Source organism: Silene latifolia, chromosome 3, assembly GCF_048544455.1.
Source record: "Silene latifolia isolate original U9 population chromosome 3, ASM4854445v1, whole genome shotgun sequence".
Classification (NCBI taxonomy): Eukaryota; Viridiplantae; Streptophyta; class Magnoliopsida; order Caryophyllales; family Caryophyllaceae; genus Silene; species Silene latifolia.
This window is the reverse complement of record NC_133528.1, coordinates 104490974-104513054: the sequence shown is the minus strand read 5'-3', so window position 1 is coordinate 104513054 and position 22081 is coordinate 104490974. Positions and strand designations below refer to the sequence as shown.

Genomic DNA, 22081 nt, shown 5'->3' with positions numbered 1-22081 from the left:
AATGCCTAGCTCTCTTCTTCTTCTTCACTGTCAAAAGATACCCGATTACGGTTTTCTTGGAAAAAATCCAAATCAATTGAATTGAATTCATTATCTTTTTCCGTATTTCCCCTAATTTACCCATTTAACCTCATACAAACTCCTTCCATAAAAATTGAGGTTTTTTACTTCTTGAATAAAATGAAAAACTAATCAATACCCAATTCAATTAATTAACAGATTTGGGTAACACACAAACTCGAAATATGAAGAATATTTTCCCACACTCTTTCGTTAATCAATATCCAATTCAAATAATTAACAAATAAATTATTGTTGAGTGAAGTGTTGTGTGCTAATAGCAGGTGTGGATGATGGAGTAGGTCCATATGAGAGAAATGAAAATGGAATGAGTAAAGAATATTTCCTATTCAATTCATTTATCTTTACTAAATGATGAAAGTTACCAATGATGAAGCGAGTGTTGATGATGGTGATGAAGATTGTCAGATGAAGAAAAAAATGGAGGAAAGTTATGTACAGTAGGAAAGATTGTCTGTTGATGGTGTTGATGAAGAAATGGGGAAATTATATACAGGAGGAAGAAAACAAAAATGAGTCGGTGACCTGATTGTTTACATGTAGTAATAGGTCAAAAATAGGTAAAGTTCAGTGAGAGATAAATGAGCTCATAAGTCGGATTATTCTCAGTTAATCATTAGTATGGATTAATTTTAGAAGATGAGACATAGGTTGGATTATTCCCATGAAATAACCCTAAATAAAATGAGTCATAAAATTATAATTCACAACTTCTTGGAATTATAATTAACCATTCATTCTTATCTCTATTGTTTCTCAAACAATAAGCAATTTTAGTAACAAAGCATTTTTTATTACTAAAATAAATCTTATTTAATCTCATTACAATAAGATATCAATATTCTCTCTCACAAGTAAATTGTTCACTTTTAAGGATTTGATCACTTTGTATCGTCATACAATTAATCAATTTATCCATTAAGGGAATTGTCCTTTAGGTGTGACCTTAAGGGATCAACTGACCACCACCGTCACACGACAGCAATGTCAAACTCTAGTCAGCCAATCATTACCGATTAATGACGATCAGTTGATTATATAATAAATCATCCCTCACGTATTCTTTATATGAGATTTAATTATGATATTAAATCATGTGATCGCACTATTGTCGAGGACACATTTCCCAACAATCTCCCACTTGTCCGAGACAAGTGTGCGTCACCTATTCTCTTGTCCTATTACAATCTCCCACTGAATGCAAGGTGTCATGCAGGTCGTACTTATACTTGATCATATCTTGAGTGGTTTTCTCGATCTGGAGATTAACTGTCTGACCGGAATTATCTATCATAGATACCTTCCGAGCGTGGCCACGCATTTCCAGTTAACTACTCCTCGAGTGGCCTTGAGATTTCAAACAACCCTGACAAGGGGTGGACAATTCCTATCGCCCTATTCCCTTCGTTCAGCCACAGTCCATCTGATGCGATCCCGCTAAGTGTTCACAAATTAAGATGTGGTCGTTGGTCACGGTCGAATCAAAACACAATTTATAGCTCCACAAACAACTCTACAATTAGTAAAGAGGCAAGTAAAGGTCGGATCCCAAGGGACGGGAGTTGAAATGAGATTTCTATTGTAACTAGTGATGTCTAAGGGGTGTCACAAATTGGGTTGATGTAGAAGGTTACTAAACTAAAATAGCAATGAAAATAAACAAGCAAGATGAATAAAAGGGGTGTAAACAATTGATTAAAGGCACTAGGGTGTCATGGGATCATAGGGGAATCATGGGATATGATCATACAAACATGTTCTCAATTTATAAGCAAGCAATTATTGTTGTGATGGATTGAGTTGGGTTATATCTTACAATCCTAGGAAAGTTTGGGTCCCGGAGCCGAATCGATTAGATTGTACAACACCTACAAGTCGACTTAATCTTCCCTACTCAACAACATGCATGGTCTAATGAGACTCGAGTTGGGTTATGTCTTACAAGTCTCATTGAAAAGATAGGAGATGATAGTAAATGCAAGGATTCATAGGCTTAGCATTTCATCAAATATAACATGTGCATGAGTTGAGATCAAAACAAGCAAGCAAATAAAACATGAAAGCATATTAATTTAAGCATGAATCATTCCCCATGTTGGTTTCTCCTAATCACCCATTAACCCTAGCTAAGAGACTACTCACTCATTATCATGTTGATCATGCTAGCAAGGTTGTCAATCATACCAACAATATGAAACATGATGAATAAATGAAAGTTATTAACAATAATTAAAAAGGGGTTAAGAGATTATACCTACTAATGATTCCAATAACAAAGCAAGAATAATAGAAGTACTTGAATGCTTGATTGAGAGGTTGTCAATCTCCCAACAATAACCCAAAATAATCTTCAATTACCCAAAATAAAGGATGAACAAAAGAGAGATTAAAGAACTAAAACTTGGATTAAAACTTGATTAACACTTGATTACAATATTAAAGAGAGATTTGATTGATATTAACTACACTAATTATTGATAAGAAGAACATGCTCCTCTAATTAGACTAATGGGGTATTTATAGTGGAAATTAGGGAGGATGCATTAGGGTTAACTAAGGGCTAAACTAGTAATTACACTTTTTAAGTTGAGCAAGGAGGAGCCGGTATTTTCTGAGAGAAGGGCTTCTTTCTTCGTAGCTTGGAGAAGACAATCTGTGCTGTGCTAGAATCCGGGCGGAATAGGGTCGGGACGGGCGGATTCTGGCATTGGAATCCGAGCGGATTCAGGGGAATCCGGGCGGATTGTGGAGGTGGAATCCGAGCGGATTGTGGCAAAGCCGCTCGGATTGTCTTCTTTGCGGACGGACAGATTGGTGACAATCCGCTCGGATTGTCAGTCAGCAACAAATCTTCTTCTTTTCTTCCCTTTTTTTCATAAATTCCTTGGGGATTTCCTTGGGGACTCAAGGATCCTTTCTCAGCATTGCTCTTCTACTATGACATGTACAAAAGCCTTCTAATCTTGTATCTCCTTGATGCTTGGTCATTGAATTCGATCAATTTAGTCTCGTTTTGCCATGAAAATGCAAGATTCTTACTCCTTTCCTACCAAGGGATCAAAATCTCAAAGAATATGCAAAACAAAGAACTAAAGATAAGAAATGACCCAAATAAGCACTAAAAAGCATGGGAACAAGGCTAATTCGGGGGCTACATATGCGCCAATTATGGTCACATCAAATATCCCCAAACCGAACCTTTGCTCGTCCCGAGTAAAGAGGTGACAAAGACTAGGACCAATACTAACCTACCCTAATAATATAGCCGATATGAGACAATTAGCGGGTCTCACTCCGCCCCTTCAACTCACAACAAGACAACCATGAGGTAGGATGCCTTCTTGCAAGGCAAGGTGGGTCTTGCCAAAATGGCGACACATCCAAACATTAAGCACACTAAAACACATAATGGATGCATCTACAAAAAGAATAGCCACTCCCTCATCAAGTGGCGGAGGCACTAAAGAGGAACAAATTTAAGAGCATGTAATCCTTCACAAATACTAGTTCAACAAATTACTAAGTCTAAGAGGATGGCACTAAATCACCTCCAAATGGTGTTAAACTAGACTACTTTCGTCCTCAATTTCCAAATGCTTTCGTCAAGAGCGATCGGATGGTGGTGGAATGATGATACTTATGATGCTAGTGGCATATGACATGACAAGTCTCGAATTCTCTACAAAAGTAAAGGTCATGGATCGTCCCAAGCTCGACCAAGTGGCTTGACAAAAGGCTTTTTGGGAATGAAATGCTCAAATCTTTATTCACAACGGGTGGATATGACTAGTATTCAAAATTGTCCTCATTTCACTTTCACATTTCAAAAATTTAAGATGGGGTTTGTCCCTCCGGGCTAGTGTCCTTTGCTTTCGCCAATCGCTTATTAGGAAACCGGTTAACCTCTAGACAATAGCTTTTCGGGGTGATAGTCACTCTGTCTCTGGGCGGCCGAATTCACAACCGTATGGGGGCCCAATTCAATGGATCCCGCACCAAAGCACATCGAAGTGGTACGCCTCCATCAAAACAACTTAACTTTCTCAACTTTCAACAATTCATAACATTTGAGGTTTCCTTGGCATTACATTACTTCCACATGACAAAATTTCTTTGAAATGAGCACTTCAAGCTTATTGATAGAAAATATTTTTGGGTTGCCTTACCACAAGGTCAAACAAGGTCACCTAGACAAGTTAACCAAGTCCATATCGCATCATGGGGTTGGATAGGTGACTCACATGCAAACCCTTGACTAGGCCTTGGGTCATGGGTCAAAAGACACTAGTATGACACTATCTAGGGTGTTTTACAACCATTCTAGTAGGCAAAGTCTTAAGTTGAACAAGTATTTATAATGGCTTAGTTGCTCTTGTCAAAGTTCCTAAATAGGCATTTTTCAAAACATTTCTAACATGCAACTACATGCCATGATGCAACTAATATAAACATCCTAATGCAAGTGGTTTTATCAACTAATATGACATATAAACTAAATGCAAGTCCTAAATTCACATTGTTATACCGCATCAATCAAAATAAAGCCACATAGTCATTAACATAAAGAGGAAAAAGGAGATTGGAAAGATCATACCATGCGGTCTTCAATATCCTCATGTCTCGGATGTGGCGTAGTCAATCAATGTGAACAAGGATAGAACAAACACAATATATACAAGACAATATATACAAGACTACAAAAGGAAATAAACATGTTTTTGGGTTTTCAATTTTCAAATTTTATGATTTTTGAAATTTTTCAATTTTTTGGATTTTTGAATAAGAGTTAAATGTTAGAATTCCCATCCCCACACTAATATGGGCATTGTCCTCAATGGCCAAAATGATGGAAATTATGCAAAGATGATGCATGATTTCTATACTAAATGCAATCTACACTAAGCTACACTACATGATGCATGGTTTTTGTTATGACGGAGAGGATAATTTAGATTACCTCCCGTTGTGTATGCATTAACTTCCCCAAACCGAATGAGACACTATTGCTAATGTCCAAGGATGGGTATAGTTCATGCACACACTATGCTATGCATGAAACTAATTTGTCATTTTGGATTTTGAAAATGGGAACAATAGAATGAGAACACCTCAATGGTACCGTGGTGTGAGTCCTCTAATGGGGCTAGGACTACTCCAACAATGATCAAAATTAAATAAAATACAAAGAGAGAAATAGACAAACCATGAGAGTGTAGGAGTCTCCAAGGCTTGCTAATCTTCCATCATGCTATCATCATCACTTCCCTCATGAGAAGTGGTCACATTGCCACTTTCCTTGTCATTTGCTTCTTCACTTTCTTCCTCATCTTCCTCATCATCATCTTCACCATCCTTTTCTCCTTCACTTGCTTCTTCCTCAATATTATCATCAACTTCCTCATCATTTCCAACAACCTCATTGTCACCCATAACGACCCTAGATGCACCCGGAAATAAGACTTCTCTATCCGCCCAACTAGGCAAAGGACAAGATGGATCAAGTAGTCCTTGCCTAGCTAAATGTAGGAGGGGTGGATATTGAGCCAAGTAGGCATTTTTCCGATCTTCATAGGCTTGCTTGTGCATTGCTTGCATGAGAAGAGTCACATAGTCTTTCCCAACTTCAACTCCTTCCGGCTTGAACTCTTCATACTTAAAGGGGTAAGGTGGTATGACAATGGAAGAGGAGGGAATTTCAAGATCACCCTTTTGTTGTTGAATGATATACTCGGCTTCTTTGGAAAGGGGAAGTAGATAATTGGTCCGGTGGACGCTTAGACGGCAAATCTTCGAAGGCAAGGTGAACGATCTAGCTTCACTAGTGAGCCATCCATACTTAGTGTCAAGGGGGTTATGGGCAACCCACTTGAACTTGTGAATCATAGTATGCATATCAACAAGATGGCCACCCTCCTTTGCTTTGTACTTGTTATCCTTATTGAAGTTAGGATCAAAGTGCTTGGCTAGGAGTGTAACTAGGCCGCCATTGACAATAACGGTCGTGCCCTTCTTCCCACAATCGATGTTGAGCCATCTATCTACCAAGAGCCTCAAAGAATTGTAAGGCTTGGTGTGAACTCTTCCGATATTCAAAGCCGATTCAAGGAGAATAAAATCAAGTCTTGTGAAATGGTTGATATCTTTCCTAGCAATTATGGTGTTACCCACGACCTTGTGCCATACTCTTATGCCCGGATGGTGGACCAAAAGAGCACGATTCGCATGAAAATCCTCAAATTTCTTCCCGGAGATTGCCTCCCAAAGAGGTTCGGGGTCATACTTTCCATAACTCTTAAAATAACTTGGTTCATCACTAAGACCCAAAATTTCACCCAATTCCCTAAAGGTAATGCGTCTACTAACATTAGCTAGACGAAACTCGATATTCTCCCTATTATAAACTTTGGTGACTTTCAAGGAACTTAAAAATTCCAAGGTAAGGGAGGGGTATGTCAATTCCCTTGTTTCAAACAATTTCTTCAACCCCATGGCATTGAAAAAGGCTTTTGTTTGTTCAAGAACACTCAATTTTTCTAAGGTATCTTCACATATGAATTTGGTGGATTGTAATGACTTCATAGCAAACTTGACAAAGGTATTTCTATGGGTATCGGAAATAAAATTTACCTCCGGATAATGCAAAAGTTGATCAATTACCGGAGTAGAAGGTGTTGTTGCTCCCATAGAAGGTTGTTGTTGTTGTTGCACTTCCAAGTTTGGTGTTGCTACCACCATAGCCAATGCTTTCTTTGTTTGAAGAGCCTTTTGCCTTTGTGAGAGTGCCTTAGCCTTTGGTGCCTTTGTTGCCTTTGTTGCTCCCTTAGTCCTTGCCATTGATGAACTAACCAAGAAAATAATGATAAATCATCAATTTGTAGTATGCCCAAATCGATTTGAAGGTGAAAGGCTTTGCCTTTATGAAAACAAAAACCGACTCAAAGGTTGAAGATCTTGTGCTTGGTTTTGATTTTTGGTTGAAAAAGAAGTGATTGATTTGTTGTTGGAAGGATGGTTTGATTTGATTTTGGTGAATGTTGTTGAGGGTTTTTGTTCTTGTGATGGAGAGGATGAGGGTTTTGATGTTGTGGGTAGTGTTTATGAATGAATGAATGAATGAATGAAGGTGGGAGGGGTTTTAAAGAGACCGAAATTTTCAAATCTGCAGGGGCAATCCGTGCGGATTCTGCCCAATCCGTGCGGATTCTGCTCTTTCTGAACTTTGCAAAACTCGCCTAAAGACGGGCGGATTTGTTACAATCCGCTCGGATTTGCTGAACACGGGACATGCGGATTTGCTTGAAGACGGACGGATTTCAGTCCAGAAAATTTTGCTTGTTTTCCTCAGCTACAAAGACGGACGTCTTTCTTACAAGACGGACGAATTCCTCAAGACGGGCGGATTCTTCACAGGACGCCCGGATTCAGTCACAGTCAAGAAATTTTCAAAATTCAACTCAGTTCAGGACGGGCGTCTTTTCTGCAATACGCTCGGATTCTTCCAGACGGGCGGATTCTCAGGAATCCGCTCGGATTCTTCCCCTGTGTACACGGATTCAGTTCCATCCGTGCACACCGCATTTCCCATACCGTTCTTCCCTTCTTTCTTCAAGTCTTGTGTTCGTCATTGTGGGGGCACTACTAAGGCATGGATAGCCTAGGCAATTGCCATCCCCACACTAAGCTAAAAGCACTACACATCAATTGAAATCGTTAGTCCCTCCCTCACTTTCTCTCAAGCATGACAATTATTTTGATCAAAGTAAATAAAAATCCAAAGATGACAAAAATGCAATACAAGAATTGAAATGTAAGTTAGGGAGTTAGAAATATTTACAAGTGGTGGTTTAGGGAGGACTCCACCAAACTCTCATTCTTGATGAGATGTCAAGGGGGCATGTCCAAGGTGTTGTTGATGTTGCTCAACACCTTGAAGAAGTAATCAAAAGCTTGTTCATTATCATGGCAGAGGTTCTCAATAGACCGTGGCCCTTGTTGTTGGTCTTGATCGATGGCATTACCAATGTAGGGATTAAAAATCCCTTCAAATTCGTCGTCCCAAAGACCACAAACTTCATTGAGTTGATCATTGAAAATCTCTTGCTTAGATGGAGACAATTCTCCCAATTTCTTCTCTTGGCCAATGAGGCCATCCTCTTCTTCCTTGGTTGATTTTGATGAGCTTTGCAAACTCTCCTTGTCACAATTCACTTGCTCTTTGAATGGAGCATCTTCAATTTTCTTCTTCCATTGGAGTTCCGATTTCTTCCTTTCATCCTTTCGGCTATAATGATCAATCATGAAACATGGTTCATGCAAACGAGGAGCTCTCATAGTCTTGTGAAGATTAAAAGTTATGCTTTCATCTCCCACTTCTAGAGTGAGCTCACCATGTTTCACATCAATCACCGCACCGGCGGTGTGTAGGAAAGGTCTTCCTAGGATGATTGGAATGTTGGAATCTTCCTCCATATCAACAATGACAAAGTCCACCGGGATGAAAAACTTCCCAATTCGCACGGGGACATCTTCCCATATCCCTAACGGTGTCTTCGTCGATCTATCGGCCATTTGGAGTGTGATGTTGGTGCATTTAAGCTCTCCCATCCCCAACCTTTTACTCACCGAGTACGGCATGACACTCACACTAGCCCCTAGATCACATAAGGCTTTGTTGATCGTCGTGTCGCCAATGGTACACGGTATTGAGAAGCTTCCCGGATCCTTTAACTTTGGAGGTGAACTCCCTTGAAGTATTGCACTACTCACCTTAGTGAAGGCGATAGTCTCAAGCTTCCGGATCGACTTCTTCTTTGTGAGGATATCTTTCATGTATTTCGCATAGGCCGGAACGTGATTGATTAATTCCGTGAAAGGAATTGAGACTTCTAAATTCTTCACAATTTCCATGAACTTTCCAAGTTGATCATCAAATTTGGGCTTGGCTTGACGACTTGGAAAAGGAAGTCTAATCACAATGGGCTCCTTCTCCTTGGCCTTGTCTTCATTTTTCTTTGAACTTTCTTCTTTTGATGATTCTCCATCTTTAGAGTTTTGCACAATTGTTTCACTAGCTTCCACAACTTCATCCTCAACTTGCTTCTTCGGTGCTTCATACCTTGTACCACTTCTCAAGTGAATGGCACTAACCGTTTCATGTCCAGGGGGATTACCTTGAGGTGGTAATTGCCCCTTTTGTCTTTGTGAGCTTGAAGATGCTAGTTGAGTCAATTGTGTTTCCAACATCTTGGTGTGAGCTAGAATTTTGTTGATGGTGGTTTCCTTTGCTTGGCTATCTTTTTGCATTTGAGTGAAAAATTCTTATTGATTCTTTTGCATTTGGAGGACCGCTTTTTGGACATCAAAACCTTGGTAATTTTGGTGATTGTATGGATTTTGATTTTGGTAACCTTGGTTTTGATTGTAAAAGGGTCTTTGATTTTGGTTTCTCATGGGTGGTGGAGTGTATGTTGTTTGAGGGTTTTGAACATTTTGGCTTTTGTATGAGAGATTTGGATGGAATTTGGTGTTTTCATTGTAAAAGTTGGAATAAGGGGTACCACTCTTGTATGCTTGGAAAGCATTCACTTGTTCATTTGTTCCCCTACATTCACCTTGGTCATGTCCCAAAGTTCCACAATTCTCACATATCCCACTTGGGATTGATGAGGATGCCGTCATAGCATTAACATGATGCTTCGATGATTTTGAGTTTTCCTCAAGTCTAGCCATAGCTTGTTCGAACTTCAAGTTGATTGTGTCAATGTGAGCACTAAGTTGAGCACCTAATTGAGTAACGGAGTCCACTTCATGCTTTCCTCCTCTAGTAGCTTTGCGAGGTCTACTATATTGTGAGTTATGGACCGCCATTTCCTCAATCTTATTCCATGTTTGATTGTCATCAACTTCGGTGAACATTCCATTTGATCCCATATTGAGAATGTTCCTAGAATCTTCATATAAACCATTCCAAAATTGTTGTACCAAAAACCATTCGCTAAGTCCATGGTGAGGACATGAGCGACAAATTCCCTTGAACCGCTCCCAAGCTTCATAAAAAGACTCTTCATCCCTTTGCTTAAAACCCGTAATTTGAGCTCTTAGCATGTTAGTCTTTTCCGGTGGGTAGAATTTTTTGTAGAAAGCTAGAGCCAACTTCTTCCAAGAATCTATTCCAAGGGTGGCCTTATCAAGGCCCTTCAACCATTGCTTCGCGGTGCCGATTAAGGAAAAAGGAAATAAGACCCATCTAATTTGGTCTTGAGTCACGCCCGTTTGAGAGATAGCATCACAATAGTCGCAAAAGGTTTCCATATGAGAATGAGGGTCCTCACTAGGCATCCCCCCGAATTGGCTCCTCTCAACTAATTGGATGAAGGCGGACTTGGCAATAAAATTTCCGGTTAGATGTTGCGGTGTAGGAGTACCATTTGGTAGATTCTCCTCGGTGGGTACGGAGTGTGACGAGAATTTTGGCATTGTAGGTGGATTTTGTGGGGTATTGTGTAATGGGTTCTCTTCTCCTTCTATTGCGAAAGGATTGACAAACTCACTAGTGGGTTGGACAACTTCACTAATACCTCTTAAATTCCTCCTAACAACTCTCCTATTGTTCGTCAAGGTTCTTTCGATTTCACGGTCAAAAGGTAACAAATCACCTTGTAACCTTCTAGACATGCAAAATATCAAACAACTCGAAAACAATTAGAACAAACCTTGAGGAGTTTTACTTCCTCAAGGCGAAGAAAGACACAACTAATGACAATAAAAAGAAATCTAAATCAAACAAACACCGTCCCCGGCAACGGCGCCATTTTTGATGCGATCCCGCTAAGTGTTCACAAATTAAGATGTGGTCGTTGGTCACGGTCGAATCAAAACACAATTTATAGCTCCACAAACAACTCTACAATTATTAAAGAGGCAAGTAAAGGTCGGATCCCAAGGGACGGGAGTTGAAATGAGATTTCTATTGTAACTAGTGATGTCTAAGGGGTGTCACAAATTGGGTTGATGTAGAAGGTTACTAAACTAAAATAGCAATGAAAATAAACAAGCAAGATGAATAAAAGGGGTGTAAACAATTGATTAAAGGCACTAGGGTGTCATGGGATCATAGGGGAATCATGGGATATGATCATACAAACATGTTCTCAATTTATAAGCAAGCAATTATTGTTGTGATGGATTGAGTTGGGTTATATCTTACAATCCTAGGAAAGTTTGGGTCCCGGAGCCGAATCGATTAGATTGTACAACACCTACAAGTCGACTTAATCTTCCCTACTCAACAACATGCATGGTCTAATGAGACTCGAGTTGGGTTATGTCTTACAAGTCTCATTGAAAAGATAGGAGATGATAGTAAATGCAAGGATTCATAGGCTTAGCATTTCATCAAATATAACATGTGCATGAGTTGAGATCAAAACAAGCAAGCAAATAAAACATGAAAGCATATTAATTTAAGCATGAATCATTCCCCATGTTGGTTTCCCCTAATCACCCATTAACCCTAGCTAAGAGACTACTCACTCATTATCATGTTGATCATGCTAGCAAGGTTGTCAATCATACCAACAATATGAAACATGATGAATAAATGAAAGTAATTAACAATAATTAAAAAGGGGTTAAGAAATTATACCTACTAATGATTCCAATAACAAAGCAAGAATAATAGAAGTACTTGAATGCTTGATTGAGAGGTTGTCAATCTCCCAACAATAACCCAAAATAATCTTCAATTACCCAAAATAAAGGATGAACAAAAGAGAGATTAAAGAACTAAAACTTGGATTAAAACTTGATTAATACTTGATTACAATATTAAAGAGAGATTTGATTGATATTAACTACACTAATTATTGATAAGAAGAACATGGTCCTCTAATTAGACTAATGGGGTATTTATAGTGGAAATTAGGGAGGATGCATTAGGGTTAACTAAGGGCTAAACTAGTAATTACACTTTTTATGTTGAGCAAGGAGGAGCCGGTATTTTCTGAGAGAAGGGCTTCTTTCTTCGTAGCTTGGAGAAGACAATCCGTGCTGTGCTAGAATCCGGGCGGAATAGGGTCGGGACGGGCGGATTCTGGCGTTGGAATCCGAGCGGATTCAGGGGAATCCGGGCGGATTGTGGAGGTGGAATCCGAGCGGATTGTGGCAAAGCCGCTCGGATTGTGCTGCTGCGGGACGGACGGATTGGTGACAATCCGCTCGGATTGTCAGTCAGCAACAAATCTTCTTCTTTTCTTCCTTTTTCTTCATAAATTCCTTGGGGATTTCCTTGGGGACTCAAGGATCCTTTCTCAGCATTGCTCTTCTACTATGACATGTACAAAGGCCTTCTAATCTTGTATCTCCTTGATGCTTGGTCATTGAATTCGATCAATTTAGTCTCGTTTTGCCATGAAAATGCAAGATTCTTACTCCTTTCCTACCAAGGGATCAAAATCTCAAAGAATATGCAAAACAAAGAACTAAAGATAAGAAATGACCCAAATAAGCACTAAAAAGCATGGGAACAAGGCTAATTCGGGGGCTAAATATGCGCCAATTATGGTCACATCACCATCATAACCCAAAATATACCCAGTTTGACCTAATTTACGAAATCGTAGAGTATACATCAAAGCTAATCAGAAGTTGTGCCAACTTGGGCGAATAGTCTCTAGTCAAAAGAATTGACTCATAAGAATACTATAGTAGCTCTTGCCACGACCAGGCTTTATGAATTACCAGAACTCTATAAGCGGTCATTGCTCGACAGAGTGTCCCATACAGTCTGCCTATGTGATCGACTAGTCATCCCATATGACTCTATGGCACTTGAACTTGCCATTAATCGCATCACACTCTAGTCACTTTGAGACGTCACCTCATATAAGTAACTAGAGGCGAATACCATGTCAATCCAGTTCACTTTAATGGGGTTCAATTTGTCTCTACAACCCATTCGGATACGACAAGGTAGCGGGTGAGTTTAATAAAACTCAAACGATAAACGTGATTATCACATATGAATAGTCAATACACTATCACTACTTCATATCTTATAATCTTTAGTGTATTATTAACACTAGTTTAGATGCAATAAACGCTTGGAAAGTAGATATACCCGATATCAATATATTCCAACTTTATTAATTGCTATTTCCTTCCATTCAATCTCATCTCTAATGACATGAATTTATCCAGGTATATGTCTAGACTACTTACTAGACTTGGGCTCTTTAACTTGAAAGATACTCCCACTGTTATCCCATAACTTGTGACAAAATCATTTGTAGAGGGATTCACCCTTAATCCCTACATTGACGATTTTATCACAATTTACTTAGGTTCCTTTTGTAGAATTTGCAATGCACGAAACTAAAACACTTTTCTTAGTTTGTAAATCCTTAGTCAATAAAGCAGCCTAAGATTTTGACAAATCCCTTTTGGGGACTAAAGTTTGTGCAACCCTTAAGCACTTAACTTAGTTTGTCATCCAAACATATGAACAAGTCTTCAATTGTTTTTTAAGACTTTCACAAGACCATCTCATGGATTAACTTGTTATTGACTTATCATGCTTCTAGCATATGGTTCATCACAGCACGTGCGTCTGTTGGCATACATGATCGTACTAATGGCGGAAACATTAGCAAACGATTTCATGTAGTTAACAACATAATAGGTTCAGTGAATGACTATGACTCCATCATAGTAATTCCACTTTCATCATCATGAATAACCCATTAAACCTTGTTGATGTACAACATATACGAATGATCTTATCATCATAATACTCTTAACCCCATGCCAATATTCTCTCACACAGATTCAGAAATCTTAGAATATATCACACCCTTTCCAAGTCTCCCAATCACTCTTGACAGAAGAGAGCATTGGTACATTATTCTCAATAATTAATATGTTATCAACATATAAGACATGGAGAAACAATTCTAGCTCCCACTTAACTTCATGTATAATCATGATTCTTCAATCATGTGAATGAAACCACTCACTATTATCACATGAACGAAAAGTATAATCCTTTAATGCTTGCTTAAGACCATCCTAGGTTCACTTAAGAAAGCTACGCATAAGATGTTAGGATACTTAAATCTTTATCTAAGGTTTTGTGTTTCAAACACTTCCTTCTCTAAATTCCCATTTTAGAAAAGCGAATATAAATTCATTTGCCATTCATCATCAAATGAAATGCGGCAATTCCTACCATAATTAATCTTGATCAACATCTTCATCTTAATCTATGCTTTTAAGCACTCTAAAGCTCTATTCACTTTAAGGAGACCCTCGCCTTTATGTAAATCTACTCTTGAGTAACTATTTTCGGATTGTAATGCTATGACTCGTATGTAACAAAGACGATTTAGGACAATACCATTACTTTCTCAAAGCAATATTTTAACAACAAGACATATGAGCTAAACTCCCACTTAGCTATACTCCCACTCTATCTTTATAGATTATAGTTTCATTACTTTCACAAAGTAATACTATAAGACATGTTTGTGACGATCTCATCTACCCCCACTCTATCTCTTAGAAATACCTCTATCTTCTAAAGAGATAGCTTTGTGAGACAAAAACATATATATATATATATATATATATATATATATATATATATATATATATATATATATATATATATATATATATATATATATATATATATATATATATATATATATATATATATATATATATATATAGTCAAGTTCTAATAAGTCCTTCATAATATTTGAGTCCCTATGTCCTTATTAGAGCCATAGGATCTTCTAAATGAACCGTCTGGATGAAGGGAGTAATATAGGCTGATTAGGTGTTGAAAAAAAAAGGAAAATAGGGTTAGCATGAGAGAGAGAGTTGTGTCAGGGGACAAAGCTATTACCTACTGTTTACTTGCCAACATGCATGTACTTTCTATAATACTTCCTCAACACAATATCAGCAACCACCACCAAAATTAAAATACACAAAAAAAAAATCAAATTTCTTCCTCTCTTTCATGGAGATAACATTCCAAAAACTGCGCTTCAACAAAATTTAAAATCCCATTTCAACAAGAACAACAATTTGCCAACAAGAACAACAATTTGCTATCTCGCGATAATCTTACATGGTCATAATTTCTAGCAAATAAAGTAATTTTTTTTTATACTACAATTTTCAGCATATCAAAGGTACACGAAGATCCTGAGTCAACAACAACAACAAGGTTGATAAAGTGCGTACTCCAACATCAACAATGGCTGACATGCAAATTGTAACAGTGATCGATGGTAATTATTAACATCTAATAATTCTTTTATCTGTTTATGTTTTATAAATCTGAACTCTCTATATTAAAAATGAAATACTTGAAAACAATGAAGATACATATGAACAAGTTTTGTAGAGCAAGTTTTGTAGAGTGTAGAGCAAGTTTTGTGCTGTAACCTAATTCATGTACAGTGTAAAATTCTTGAGATCAATGAGTATGTAGTTAAAAAGAGTGAATTGTTTGTATTATGGTAATAGGTTTAAGTTTGACTTTAGGTTCAAAGATTACATTTTTTCCCGCTGGAATTTACATATGAACACGTGTGTTTGAAAATACGCTTTTTGTTACTTGAAATTAAACATATTTCAGTTAAAATTACAGTTTTTGAAATTAGAGTTACATCATGAAAAAGATTAAACTATTCTATTGCAGTAATGGATAAGTTACACTTTAATTCACTGAAGTTACAATTTTCTTGATTAAAGTTACACTTATTTGGGTCATCAGATAAATGTTTGCTATGCTGATTCCTTAAAATTTGCCACAAATCTTTGGAATTACACCATTGTCGACTAGAGTTACATTTCTTTGCACTAAAATTATGCTTTGTTGAAATTACACTTTTATTCACTGAAATTACACTTATTATTGTTAAAATTACACTAATATTTGAAATTACAATATTGTTGACTAGAATTACACTTTTATTCACTGAAGTTACACTTTTGTTTGTTAAAGTTACACTAATGTTTAACTTACACTTTAGGTCTAGATGATAGTTGTACTTTTTGTTGTCTTCTGCAATGTTGTCAGGATCGGGATTCTACTTTGGATCAATGGGGAGGGTAGGATCGAATCGGTAGAATCGGATCGTAGAATCGCAAGATTCTACAAACTCACTAAATATAATTTTTTATTTGGTAAAAACATATAATTGAAAATAAAAACACTTATTTATTAATATTTATTCATAAAATATTGGTAATTAATGATTTTAGTATCATCGTATGGACAACTTACACGAAATTTGGGTTTCACGGTGTCATTATATAAAAATATATATTAATTTTTTTTATTATGGAATCGGATCGTAGGATCGTAAAATCGTAGAATCGTATTATGATCCCATCTCTAGAAATTTTCAAATTAATAGGATCGTAAGATTCTACAACTATGATAGAATCGTAGGATCCAAGATCGGTCAAGCATTTTTGGATCGTAAAATCGTAGAATCGTTGGATCGAATCGCGATTCTGACAACAATGGTCTTCTGTTTAAATTACAATTTTCTTTATTAAAATTACATATTTGTTGTCTAAGATGAAGTTTGTGGAGAATATTGTTTCAACCATTGACAGATACTGCTCAGGACAATAGCAAAAGAAAGCCAAATGAGGAGGAATTTTGCAGGGTAGTAGAAGAAAAGTTTATACCATATATTGGGCAGGAATTTTTGGAAATCGAGGAAGCAGTGACATTCTATAAGATCTATGCAATTGCTTGCGGTTTCGATGTACGGAAATACACGACAAAAAGATAGCGTGACGGGGCAATCAAGTCAAAGTTGTTGGTTTGCAACCGAGAGGGGTTCAAATATAAAAAAGAAATAGAGAGAAGTGGGCGTCAGGATGGGGTGCGAAAGCACAAAGTCAGGCGCGTGGGATGCAAAGCGAGGATTAGACTATTTATGAAGAATGGGGGGTTATTCATTGATCGCTTTCATGCAGGACACAACCATGAGCTCATATCGACCCGAGGACAGAGAGTTTGAAGTCATCATGCAACTTAACAGATTATCACAAAATGATTATCCTTTATAATTATAGGGTGAGTGTTTGAGGTAGTCTTTGGCTCTCTATTTATGACACCAATCTATGGAATTACACTTTTATTATCTAACATTACACTTTTGTTGATTACAGTTATACTTATTTGGAATTACACTTTTGTCTCTTAGAATTACACTTTGTTCTATTAAAATTACACTTATTTATATTGTTCTGAAATTACACTTTTGATTGTTAAAATTACACTTTTGATTGTTAGAATTACACTTTTTTATATTGCAGTCACACATATTTATATAGTGCTGAAATTTCAGTTTTTGTGTTACAGTTACACTTACGTATATCATTCATTTACAGCTGAAATGCAACTGAACTGATTATCAGAAAATCATTATCCTTTATAATTGTAGGGTGTGTCATCTAGTTAGCCTTTTATTACAATTACACTTATTTGGAATTACACTTTTGTCCGTTAGAATTACACTGTTTTCTATTACAGTTACACTTATTTATTTACTGCTGAAATTACACTTTTGATTGTAAAAATTACACTTTTGACTGTTAGAATTACACTTTTTAATATTACAGTTACCTTCATTTATATAGTGCTGAAGTTATACGTTTAATTGTTAAAATTACACTTTGGTCTGTTAGAATTATACTGTTTTCTATTACAGTTACACTTATTTATTTAGTGCTGAAATTACACTTTTGATTTTAAAAATTACACTTTTGACTGTTAGAATTACACTTTTTAATATTACAGTTACCTTCATTTATATAGTGCTGAAATTACACTTTTAATTATTAAAATTACACTTGTATTGCTCAAAATTACACTTATTTGGGGGCATCATAAAGATGTTTCCTATGCTGATGCCTTAAAGTATATCATTCATTTACAGCTGAAGATAGGAGCAACGAAGACATACAAAATGTTGAAAGAACACGTAAATGGTTTTGAGAACATTGGAGCTAGCCTAAATGATTTTAAGAACTTTCACAGAAATGTGAAATGTTACATTCATGAACGGGATGGCCAATTGTTCATAGATCACTTTAAGGAAATGGCTGTAAATAAGGAAGAGTTCTTCTTTCACTATGATGTTGACTCTGACGGTAGCTTGAGTAGAGCTATTTGGGCTGACAGTGCTGCAAGAAGGAATTACTCTGCTTTTGGGGATGGTGTGTCGTTCGATCCAACGTATACAACCAACAAGTATGATATGGCCTTCACACCGTTCACCGAGGTGGATAACCATAAGCGGTCAGTCACATTCTATGCAGCCCTTATCGCACATGAGGACGCTGATTCCTTTCAGTGGGTTTTGAGCCGTTTCCTGGTGGCAATGGGTGGAAAGGAGCCTAATTATATTATTACCGATCAGGATCCAGGCATTTTGAAAGTGGTACCAGTTGTGTTCAAGAAAGCGAGGCACCGATTTTGCATGTGGCATATCATGAACAAAGTGCCTACTAAGTATGGCGTGACAAGAGAAGATTATATTGTATTTATAAAGAAAATAAATGCCATTATATGGGATGAGGACATTGAAGCTGCATAATTCGATACCAGATGGGAAGAGATAGGCGAAGAACATGGACTCAATAACATTGACTGGTTTAAAGAAATGTTCTCAAAAAGGAACCAGTGGGTAATGGCACATTGCAGGGACTTAGAGATGGGAGCTGTTATGAGGACGACCCAAAGATCAGAGAGTGAAAATAGTTTTTTTTAAAAGATTTGAGGGCAAATCAGGTATATTGCTTGAGTTTTTGCTGCGTTTTAAGAGTGCTATGGACCAACAACGGCATACGCATAAGAAGCTTGACAACGAAGACAAGCACACTTCTCCTAAAATGGAAACACATTTAGCTCTTGAGGCTGACGGTGCAAAGGTGTACACTCATGAAGTTTTTAAGGAGTTCCAAGAGGAGGCCAAGTATTCGATCGATACATGTAAGAGTAGAGGTTTTGCCGAAATCGACTCTTTAGAAGTGACTACTGTAAGAGATGCAAGCAGGGACATGAATTACGATGTTACGTACTGCCCAGGTTTTAGCCTTGAATACTGAAGTTCTGTTCTTTGTCCTGGTTGAAGTTACATTATTACTACTTAGAGTTACATTATTCTTGAAGAGAGTTACAGATAACACTAGTAGTGCATGTAAACTCGAGTGACTTTACGGGCGAATCTTGCGCGTTAACTTCAACTGCAGTTGCACAATAGTGACACTTAGTAAGTTTAAAAGTGTAATTCTAGATACAAAAATACACTTTATGGAAAGAAAGTATAACTTGAACCAGACTATATAAATAAGTGAAACTGTAATATTAAAAAGTGTAATTCTAGCAGACAAAAGTATAATTTTAACAATCAAAAGTGTAATTTCAGTACTATATAAATAAGTGTAACTGTAATGGTAAAAAGTATAATTCTAATAACAGAAACTGTAATTCTAACAACAAAAAGTGTAATTTTAAAAATGAAAAGTGTTACACTAACTCTTACTTGAAATTACACATTTTCCTATTGTAATTACTAAATATATAGCTGTGAAAATCTAACAATTTACTATATATTGGTGAACTAGTTACGTATAAAGCAAATTGCAGTTGCAGAATGCTTGAAAGGAAGGGAATTCTGTGCAGGCATATAATATGGATTTACTCATCTAACGGAGTGAATACTATACCGGATGAGTATATTGTGAACAAATGGTGTAAAGATGCACTCCGGTCAAAATCCTTCAATTGTAATGGTGATCCAGCCGAAGAGATTGATATAATAGATGCCAAGCAGATTTCCATGTCAAAAATGTGGTCCGAGGTACACCGGACGGTTGGGATACTGATGGGAAGAAGCAAGGAAGTAGTTGACAGCTTTTCGTCTCTGATAAAAGATTTTAAGGAAAAACTGGCACCATTAGGTTCACAAATGAGTAAAGAACAGCAAATGGTTGCGCTTATTGGGTGTTCTAATACTCAGGAAGTAACTATATTTCCACCAAAGAAATCGAAAAATAAGGGAAGTGGAAAGAGACTCTTGTTGAGTAAGACTAAAGCAATAGCCTTGGCGATGAAGCCGAAGCGCATGTGTAAAAATTGCAAGCAATTAGCGAATCACGACAAGAGGAATTGTCCTAACCCTTTTGCACAGCACCCACCTACTCCACCAGCATTTGGGGCATCATTTGGGGAAGAATCAGAAGGAGAAGAAGAAGACGAAGAGGAAGAAGAAGAAGAGGAAGAAGAAGACGAAGAAGAAGAAGAAGAAGAAGAAGAAGAAGAAGAAGAAGAAGAAGAAGAAGAAGAAGAAGAAGAAGAAGAAGAAGAAGAACAGTAAGAGTAATTGTAATTCTGATGTATAATTGAGCAACCATGAGGTCCTTTTGGCTAATATATTTTGTAATTCCCCTGGACAAACTTTTGGTTGTATAATTATTCACCAGTTATAACATTTAGTACTTAAAGTTACACTTTGTGTGATCAGAGTTACAATTTTTTTTTATTATAATTACACTTTATCTGATCAGAATAACAATTAATTTGCAGTACCATTTTATCTTTGTTAAAGTCGTAATTTTGGTGACTTATATTGTAATTCAACTGGAATTGCTTTTGGTTGGATAATTACAGTTTATTTGATTAGAACTACACTTTATTAGATCAGAATGACAATTAATTTGAAGTAACATGTTATCTTCATTAAAGGCAGAAAACGCCAAAATAAGTACAAAGTTCAAAGTCAAAAAATGTTCCTACTTACATTGTTACACATAATTAACTGTCACATGATGCTAGCTATCAACAAGATAATTTCATACAGAGCATCATTCAAAATTAGGTTGTCAAACTAAGACTTGTTATTTTTTTTACCAGCCTTGTTAATCCTACGCTTGCTTTGCACGTCTTGGAATAATTTGTCTTTGCTAACAATAAAGGTCTCCACCTTCTTCTGAACAGCAGGTCGTATGATGTTCATGTCAGCTAGTACAAGTGTTGCGACTAGCTGTATCACCAAATAACGCATTGAAACCTTCCTTTCCATGTCCGGATGCTCAAATGAAACACCCTCGTACAATAGCATCGCCATCATGGTGAACAGACCAGACTCTGGTATGTTGAGAACACTTGAGACACCACTAAACGGTATCTGGCGGACTGTAAAATTGATAATCTCTTTTCCTTTGTCAAATTTTCTTGAGTCCAAGTAGTCGCTCATTAAACTTCCCTGAAAATGTTTGAACGTACATTAAAAAGAGTATTATATTAACAAGTTTTAGATGGCAAGAATTAGAGGACAACGTACAATTAAACGAGTCGCCTTTCCCATGATTGATCTGTCCAAATCTGCATGCCGCTGGTGGTCAAGCAAGTCAATTGTCCGTGCTCTGGAGTTGATACATACACATGTCCAATGGTCGCTGATGTTGAATGGGACAAAGAGTAAATCTGTATTCATGTCAGCAGTTCGATTAGTTTCCACGATGAAGGTGTCCCACACGTTGAACAGTTTATCAACCAGGTTCTCCTGCTGTGTGCCTGTGCCCTACTGCTCAAAAGTAACCAACAATACAAGCAACATCTCCTAAATAAGCAAACAGTGACCATTAACTATAAGTAACAGCATTTAGTGAAAGTATAACTCTAATAAGAAAAACTGACTGCTTATAAAGTGTAACTGTATCACAAAAAAGTATAACTTTAACTCCAGAAATGTGTAACTACAGAACTAAGTTGAATGACCAAAGCACGTATAAATAAAACTATATAAGAGTAACTTTAATTACCATGTGCCTGATACCGAGAAATGCCATCCTTGCCTCTTTACCGTATTCCTCCTTCTCTAACTGGTTCAGCAATATCGACCAACACTCGATCACATTCCACGACATTGGTCTATCAGGGGCCATAGACATTAGGTCCTTCCTC

At 37.1% G+C, this 22081-nt stretch overlaps 1 protein-coding gene and 1 non-coding gene across 2 annotated transcripts; both read left to right on the top strand.

The window, feature by feature from the left end:
• The first annotated feature begins 10078 nt into the window (after window positions 1-10078).
• Window positions 10079-10185, top strand: LOC141650478 (small nucleolar RNA R71). The gene has a single exon (XR_012546508.1). It is a non-coding gene; the product is annotated as a small nucleolar RNA R71 (small nucleolar RNA).
• Window positions 10186-19005: 8820 nt separating this feature from the next.
• On the top strand, window positions 19006-20814 carry LOC141649425 (protein FAR-RED IMPAIRED RESPONSE 1-like). The gene is made up of 3 exons (XM_074458116.1): window positions 19006-19201; window positions 19741-20244; window positions 20786-20814. Exons 1-3 carry the CDS (start codon window positions 19006-19008, stop codon window positions 20812-20814), a joined length of 729 nt encoding a protein of 242 aa, XP_074314217.1.
• Window positions 20815-22081: the final 1267 nt, after the last annotated feature.